General features: G+C 35.6%; 1 protein-coding gene across 1 annotated transcript; it reads left to right on the top strand.

The window, feature by feature from the left end:
* The first annotated feature begins 6,948 nt into the window (after positions 1 to 6,948).
* On the top strand, positions 6,949 to 9,030 carry LOC141480760 (uncharacterized). The gene is made up of 2 exons (XM_074171164.1): positions 6,949 to 7,522; positions 8,659 to 9,030. Exons 1-2 carry the CDS (start codon positions 7,190 to 7,192, stop codon positions 9,028 to 9,030), a joined length of 705 nt encoding a protein of 234 aa, XP_074027265.1. The 5' UTR covers positions 6,949 to 7,189.
* Positions 9,031 to 9,477: the final 447 nt, after the last annotated feature.

Here is a 9,477-nt window from a genome sequence, read left to right as displayed (position 1 = left end):
AATGAATGCTCGTTTTATCAAAGACGCGACGCCACTAAAAATAGCGCCACTGAAAATATTTTTCTTACAACATAAGATTTGAATATGTTTTGATATTATATTTGTGAAATTATAAAACAGCCATAAAAATAAAAACAACATTAAAAATTAATTGGAGCTCCGGGGTGACTTCATTGATTCCATATTTGCAAAAATCATACTTCATTTGGAACACTTCAAAAAATAAGGTCCCGTTGGAAAAAAATGTATCCTCGTTTTTCATGAAGTTTTTTTTGTTGATTAACAAATTATTATCGGATCTCTGCTCTTACAAATAGTTGAATGAAAGTTCAGATGAAGTACTTGAAAAAAACTTCGTGAAGTTCTTCCCATATATATGTATACTCAAAAATAACATGGGATGAACGTTTTTTTCATTTTGTTTCTTATAATTATTTATTGTTTTGCTTTAAAGAATTTTTTTATTATCAAATGACAGTAATTGATCTCGGTTGCAATTTATTTCCGTCATTTGTTAACAAATCATTCATAGATAAATAGACAAATTCCATAGTTGATTTTTTTTTCATTTTGTTGTGATAAAAAAAAATCTCATATTTTCTAATAGTTGATCATGTATTGAAAGAAAGGTTTTTTTCCTTGAAATCATTATTTATGTCTCTCATTACAGTTGAAAAATTTTTATTTATCCGTAATTTGAATGTTATTACCAAAAAAAGATGTAATAATTTAAGATTATCCATACAATTTCTTTCTAAAAGTGAATGTGATTCTTAGAGCAACCATATAAAAGAAAATACGAAATAATTGTAATTGTTTTCAACATAACACAACAGCACGTGTCATCTTATGTGAAGTATTTTTTGTTGGAGTAGAATCTATGAAAATCATTCAATAAATATTTTATGTTATAAAAAAATAAATAGAGTTTGAACGCCATTCATAAAAAAACGAAATACCTCATTCTTCGATTATTTTGTTCATAACAATCGTAGATTTTTATTCACTGTAAAATACTCCGAAAACGTTTTTGCAAAGCTCATTTTCAATATTTTTAGGAGCTTCATCTTTATTTTCCACGTTTTTCAACTTGATGATTGGACTATATTATTCTCTGGTTAATCATTTTTGGAGAATGCATTTTCTTGTTTCAACTGCAGAAGTTAAGACTTTATTGTATTTTTTGCCTTTCATATAACATCAAAATAAATGTGCTGTCCTTTATTTATTGAAATGACTTATTTAATTGTAAATTATTGAAAATTTTCAAAGGAATTCACATATTCAGAATAAAATATGAAAAGTGAAGTTGCGAAATGATATAAGAAAACAATAGATAACAATATTCACACAAATTAACTATCTGGTCTAATGTTTGAAAGTAATTTGCATCAAACGTGACTTTACTGCATCAATTAAAAGAAAGTTGTACCAGACATTGAAAAATACCAAGTCTATTTTTCTGGAAAAGAGAGATCATCGGTAACACTGCACCACAGTTAGTCCTCTCACTTATATGGACTAGACATAATCCACAAGAAGGATGTTCCGCTCAGACCGATCATTAGCTCCAGAGATTCAGCTACTCAAAACTTGTCCAGATTTTTACTACCGATGATGAAACCACTGCAAGAAAAACATAATTTTTTGTTAAGAATTCAAGGCATTTTGTCGAACTACTAGGGTCAATCGAAGCCACAGAGCAGGATCAACTGATCAGTTTCAACGGGGAAAGCCTCTACACCAACGTTTCTGTCGAAAAAGCACTTCAAATCATACAGAGGAAGCCTGTAGCTTCCAAGAATACTTGGACTGTCTCCAAGTATCCTGGATTTATTCTTACAAATTTCAGAAGTATAGTTATTATTGCAAGTAATTGTTTTTCTAAAGTGGAAAACGTTTTCATCAACGAATTTTTTTTTGTATATTCTCCATAACATATTTCTTAAGTCAACTTTCAAATTCTTCGGATTGTTGAATATTCAACAAATGAGCTCAAGTGAATATCATGATACGAACATTCGAATAATCTCACCCTCTATCATGTCAAGTCAAGTCAAAAATGTTTATTTAAGTGTTTGGATAAATAATAAAATATTTGTTATAGTGTATTTTGTGTGGGTCCCTACTGTAGGCTTATGCCTCCTAAAGGTTTCACCCTCTATTCAAAGAAGTCATTGTCTTTGTTGTCTGGCAGTATTTCATAAATATTTTGGAAGGCACCTAACTAGTGGAAACTCTCTATAATAACACAATGAAAGCCCTGGTGAATACCCAATTCTCGTACATATATTGTTCATGTCGCCACCCACTTTTGTTGAACTTGAGTTACCTTTTTCTTGGTTCCACTGAGAATAACCGGAGTAATTAGACACTCCCACTCTGACGATGACGTCCAGATTTTCTTTAACGAGTTTTTGACGATCTCGTCGCTGACAACATATAAGTGAAAATGGACAAAGTTTTAATCAGAATGTCGGGACTGAAATTCACCAGCCTGGCCCTGGGATGAAGCTATTTTCTTTGAAAGTTGGGACACGATATTCGTGAAAGCTCGTCATGTAATTCAAACTTTCTCGAAGAAGATGACAGTTCCAACTCGGAGATATATAAAATAGGGTCAGTTATATGTATGATATGTGGAACGTTCAGTAGCGTCAAGTGGGTGAAGTGGGTAACTTTGATCGACGTAGGTTTCCTAGAATGACTCATTGTGTTACAGTGTTCCCCTTAAATCCGCACAATTACTAGGAATTCCCCCTGGAAAAAAAATCATTTATGGAATGAACAACTACATATTTTTACATGAATAATACATTGAAAATAATGAATGAATGATAAAATATCATCGAACAAAAAATAAATTTGAAATAATCAATACATAATATTATTCAGCAACACTTTTCAACATACTTTATTTACATTCTAATTTTTCAGAATCATATATGTTAATATTCAATAATTTTAACATTTTTGCCCACAGCTGAAATGTTGTACGGGATCCACCATTCCGTTGTTGCATTAATTGAAGTATATAAAATTGAAGTTATAAAAATTCCCACAGATACTTTTAATGATATAAAAACCCGAAAGAAATCCCATCCCATCTTTCCCCCTGAATTTGGGGGGAAAAACGCTGAGTTGGAAACCCTATTTTGTTATATTTTTATTGTTTCTGATTTGATAAGTGGAATTTGGTATCCCTGACGTGATTGAATAAAACTGGCCAATACTTGATGAAAATCTATATTGAAAAACTAATTAATACAGTTTATTGTATGATTTTCACAGCATAAGGTAGCAACTTTCAACAGTATGATCCACAGACCGATAAATGTGCCCTTGTCAGAGGCAAATTTCAATAAAGAACTGAATATAATAATATATCTGGCGAGACAAATATCGTCAGAAAAGAGGAGAAAAAACGGATAAGATTTTCTCTACGAATTCCGCAGAATCTATACAGATCACTCTGTCAAGATGGTTGTTCTGATTATTGGAGTCCTTGGTGGAATAATGCCCTCTCTACTGTCGAATCTTAAAATCATACTGGCTTGCCGCACTAAGGCAGAAATCTCAGCCGCACAGATGCAGAAGGTTGTCATTCTTGGCTCACTCCGCTTGCTCAGGGCACATGATTCTCGGACCCAATGATGACTTACCCCACGGTGCTGGCGCGCCCTCACGAATGTATCGGGGCTTTGGGGGATAGGGTCTGACCAGCGCACACTACGGTGAAAAAAAAAACTTAATACAGATACAATTATAACACAGAATTGCAACCAAATACCGTTAACACTCAATAAGTGAAACACTTGTTTTGAGTAACAAATCAAATTGGAAGTCAGAAATTTAAAAATCTTTGGTCATTACACTAAAATATAACACTATAATAAATTCTTTCAATTTAAAAAAGGAATAAATGATTTCTAAATATCCTTATTTTCAATGAAACGAGCAATTTTTTGCCTTTTTTGGACAAATGAAGCAAATAGTCGTCAACAATGATTACGATAGCGGTCTAATACGTTATCTATTATCAAAAAAGTTATACAGTCAAGCTTTGAGAGAAGTTTACCCAATTCAAAGAGAAGAGGATAAAAGTTGGAACCCACTAGAAATATTTCAGATTTTCTGCACAGCAAAGGTGTAAATACTGCTTTCAAAACCAACAACAACTTAGATATGCACATTAAAAATAATAAAGATGAAAGTTCAGTTTCAGAAAAATCAGGAGTGTATAAATTATCGTGTGGGTCATGTCCGATGTATTATATAGGTCAAAGTAGAAGATCGTTCAAAGCCCGCATAAAGGAACACAAATATAGTTTCCAGGATGGAAAAATAAATTCCACATATGCCACTCATTCAATCTAAGAGGGACATGAGTTCAACCATGAATACAAGTCCCTCCATTTCCAGAAGAAAGGTTTGAAACTCAACCTGTTGGAGAGTATGGAAATAAACAAATTCAAAAACTGTCAATATCTTATGAACGATCAAACTGAACTGAATAATTCGCCATTATCAAATCTGTTCATTTGCAGGTGAAAATAGTTAGGTATATTTACACGTATACTTTCGAAAAATGTATTGATTTAGTTAATAAATTCATACCTGACCTCTTCAGGTAGATGCATTCATTAGGCAGACGAGTTGGTAATGAGTTGGAGTATGAAATGGTTGTAATTTAGAAGTAACTTTCAGTTTATGCTTGAGGAAGCTATTGTATAGCGAAACACGTGTCGCGGTCTTTGTAACACCCTTTATAGTGAAAATCATGCAATAAACTATAATAATTAATTTTTTTCCCTGACGTGAATTTGTGAACACCTTTTCCTGACTAGAAACAAAAAGCTGTTTTTCGAAGTTTCGCTAACCAAGTTACCATCATCAGGAGATGGTTGAGAATACGTACGTAGACTACCAACTGATCCGTAAACAGTACAATGTTTACTACTTGTATGTGTGAAACCGTTTTTTTTGAATCTTGCCGCATATTCACATATTATGTATTCTCAGTAACAGTTCTTTTATTTGATGGTAATCTCAGCACTTTAGCTATAACTTCTGGAATTATTATTTCAACATTCAATGCAAATATATGTCATGATAAAATGGAACAGTTAACAAGTTTTTCCTTATCATTATCTACACGGTATTCAATCAAAATTAAAAATGTCTTCTCAAAGAACAAATGTCAATTCAAGAGTGTGTTCTGCGTTGATTAAATCAAGACTAAATTCACCAAATATTTTGGAATTTCCATTTCTTCGAAGTATTCACCCCACCTCGACATATTAGCAAGGAAATTATTTGTTAGTGAAGTGAAACAATCAGAATATCAAGTAGAAGGTTAGATTAGGTCAAAAGTGAGTGGGTCCATTCGACCCTTCACCGCAACCCGCAAGGGTTTATTGTGGCTCACACCTATTCTCAATCGGCCAAACAAACCCAGCTTCTTAACGAAGCCGATTAGTTTATATGGTGAGTGGTATTTCAGGTCAGATGGTAAGAGTACGGCTCTGCCGAACTCTAAAGACCTGATTCGGTTCCCAGCGGGGCAGGCACTAAACGTATGCTCTGTTAATGAGGTAGTCGGATGGTCAAGTTGCAAGATTCCTACCTTGATACCCACGACAACCTTCCCATAAGAGGGTTTTTGCACGTCAGCTACACCTGGCGATGCCTTAGATTCAGCCGTGCAGGGCTTTTTCGCCTCTAGTTTTGGTGAAACCTCACTTGAGCGCAAACGTTTGCTAACCTGATCATGATGGGTTAGTTCATCCACCTGAGACAGATTCTGCGTACGCCGCAGCTCTCGCTCCTGAACTAAATTTACAGGGAGGTTAATTGGAGTCGTAAACTCGACATCCATCTTCTCTGTAGACTCGCTCCTGAATTAAATTTACAGGGAGGTTAATTGGAGTCGTAAACACGACATCCATCTCCTCTGTAGACTCGCTCTTGAGCTGAATTTACAGGGAGATCCGTTGGAGTCGTAAACTCGACAACCATCTCCTCTGTAGACTCGCTACTGAACTAAATTTACAGGGAGGTCATTTGAAGTCGAAAACTCGAAATCCATGTCCTCTGTAGATTCGTTCCTGGATTAAATTCACAGGGAGGTCAGTTGGAGTCGTAAACTCGACATCCATCTCCTCTGTAGACTCGCTCCTGAACTAAATTTACAGGGAGGTCCGTTGGAGACGTAAACTCGACATCCATTTCCTCTGGAGACTAGCTCCTGAATTAAATTTACAGGGAGGTTATTTGAAGTCGCTCCTGTATTAAATTTTACAGGAAGGTCAGTAGGAGTCGTAAACTCGACATCCATCTCCTCTATAGACTTATCGCCAGAAAGAATATTTTAGGTTTACTCTGTCTAAATAAGTCCCACGAGTAGCTAGGGAAAAAAGGTCAATCACGGCAGAGCCCCGCATTACCGTGACAAGGCGATGACACGACGAGAGGGCGCCCGGTATCTCGAAGGTTCCGTAGACACAGCTGATAGGCTCAGTGTCATTCATCCTCTCGGGACGGATACACACACCAGCCACCCCCCATCCCAAGCCAATGCACTCGCCGAAAACAGCATGTACACTGGTTCAGGCAGTGAAAGATGAACAAGGACAGCTAACCCGCCATATCAAATAGAAAGTTATTATTTCTAATGCCCCTACTTGACATAATATGTATAAATGCGCAGTATCCCAGAGTACAATCATCATCGGTCAGTGCGGCATTCAGTTAATACGTCAGCAGCAGTGGTATTACAATGGAAATTGATATAATAATATAATAATAATAATACTTAACGGCAAATAATGTCCTCAGACAATCCAAGAGTAGTCTTGAAAAGGAGACAGATCAACAATTTCTCTGAGAAAAGAAGGTAACTTGTTGAACATTTTCAATTCCAAGTAAAAAGGGGACAGGCCAGTTAAGGCGCGTACACATCTGGCGAACACATGTGGCCGAAGCCTTTCGACCGAACGCCTTCGGTAAGTGTGTACGCCCCAACAAACGCTAATCAACGCATGCGTTTGCCTTCGCGAGAGTTCGCTCGTCGGGCGGTACATCAAAAGAAAATTGAAGAACGAATTCTTTCGTCTGGGTTTAGTGTGTACGCTTCTCATACAAGTGTCGAACGTCGTCGCGATTTTGCTTTCATTTCTATTTTGCGATAATGGAGTGGACTAATTCTGCTTGTTTAAAATTGATTAATGTATATCGAGAGCGAGAAGTTTTATGGAATCCAGTGCATAATGATTACAAAAATAAAATAAAGAAACTTGATGCCTGGAACGACATCAGCAAAATTATGAAAGGCGATACAGGGGAGGTTAAAAAGAAAATGGAATCATTATTAACGTCATTTCGACGTGAGAGACAAAAACAAGACAACTCTTTTAAAACTGGCTCAGGAACCGACACAATTTTTAAATCTAGCTGGTTCGCTTTCAAAGATATGCTTTTCTTGATGGATAAGTTTATACCAAAAGAAACTAAAAACACTGAGGTAAGTCAAAATATTTATTCTTTTATGAAATGAAATATTCCTACATATGCAAATATTATGACGTATTGTATACAGTACGACTGAAAAAAATCTCCCTTTTCTTCGTTTGAACATAAATGAGATATAAACTTGAAAAAATGAGAATTTAACTCCATACTTAGGTATTATTGGAAAAAAAATAGGGAGGGCATTTTTAAGACCGCAGGGTCTAGGCAGCAATAAGATGGAAGTTTATTATTATTCGTCGAATAATATTTATGCATGTGTATTCTGCCAACTCACGCTACCTTCGCACATAAAATATGAAGCAAATTTATTTCTAATTGCTTCACAATTTACTGAACTTTTTCGTCCTATCTTAGGTATTGGAAGAAAGGACTCTGCATTTCTATTTTCGTTTCCCTGCCTCCAGAGTCCAGGAATGATCTTTCCATCTTTTTCCTCATCAAATGTCCCTGGTGGTGTGTAATTCTTGCGGGAATGTTTACTCTTTCGTAAGAAGTTGTGTAAATAGACGCAAGCTAAAACTACCAAAGTTGCTTTTTCAGGTGATAGTAGCATCACTTTTCTCAAAACTCTAAAAACAGCTGACATGATGCCGAAAACATTTTCAACAATACGCCTTGCTCTACTGAGTCTATAGTTAAAAATACGTTTCTTAGAACCTTTTTTCTGTTCTACTGGATACCCTTTCATTAAATGCTCACTAAGGCTAAAAGCATCATCTCCTACAAATACATAAGGAACTTTCACATCTCCATTAGGTAGAATGTCATCAGGTGGTAGATGAAGCTCATAGTTTTGAAGTTTTTTCCAGAACATGGAGTTTTTTAGTACACCTCCATCAGAAATCCTGCCTTGGCAGCCAACATCAGCAAACAAAAAGCAATAGTTTGGATCAGCAACTCCCAACAAAACTATACTAAAATTTGATTTATAATTAAAATAGTCACTGCCACTGTGTATTGGGGCCTGTAGTATGCAGTGTCTACCATCTATGGCACCAAGGCAGTGAGGAAAATTCCATTGAGCTTCATAATTTTCCGCAATATATCGCCATTCTTCTTCAGTTGTAGGCATCTAAAAATAAAAACAAAAACAATAGTGTAAAAAATTCTAAAACCAAAAACTTTCAGGAGATGGTTCGACCAAGGAGTCAACATCCAGTAGAAGAGGAGGAGAAGGAAGAGACGGAAGAGGAAGAAGATACTGCTAGTAACGCAAATAATAATGACACACAAGAAACAGAAGTACCAGAACGAACAACGCTCAAAAAAAATCAGATTTTAAATCTCCCAAGAAAGTCAAACGAGTACTACCTGTGTCTTCTGGGGAACGTGGGACAAGCAGTGGGACAGCTACCTCTAGAGGGCAGGAAGCATATCAAATATTACAAGAAACTATTGCAAGTAGAAAACCGAGAGACGATAGCACAATTTTTGGAGAGCATGTGGCGGCGAAGCATAGAAAACTCAGCGTTCATACACAAAGCGAGGTGGAACATCTAATTGGAAACCTATAATCAAGCGGAACACGACCAACTCCCGTCACAAAGAGAAGATAGGTGAAAGCACTCGAATGACCTATATTCAGATCTAGGAGGAATCAGTCCAGTCATCACCCGAAGACGATTGTGGATACTAACAATTGAAACGTCGTGAAGTAACTTGGTGCGAGAACTTTCATTCCTTGTTAATATTATTTAATTTTCATCTCGTGTTAATAGTTCAATTTTTTTAATTTTTATTGTTGCTTGTATTTTATTTCTTTGTTATTTCAGTTGTTTTGCTTAATATAACTGTTTTTTTCAGCTAATCTTTTTAATTATTTATAGATTTTTTTAAGGATTTTCAATCAATTTATATCATATTAGACAATGGAAGTCCGAACTTATGAGAGGCACCACAAAATATTGTCAACTATCTTCAAACAAACGGTAATCAACATTTAAAGTG

This window comes from Leptinotarsa decemlineata, unplaced genomic scaffold (genome assembly GCF_025532065.1).
Source record: "Leptinotarsa decemlineata unplaced genomic scaffold, Ldec_3_MD MMD2_tig00000008_RagTag_RagTag, whole genome shotgun sequence".
In the NCBI taxonomy this organism is placed as follows: domain Eukaryota; kingdom Metazoa; phylum Arthropoda; class Insecta; order Coleoptera; family Chrysomelidae; genus Leptinotarsa; species Leptinotarsa decemlineata.
Note: the sequence above shows the minus strand (reverse complement) of the source record. Positions and strands in the feature narration are given on the sequence as shown.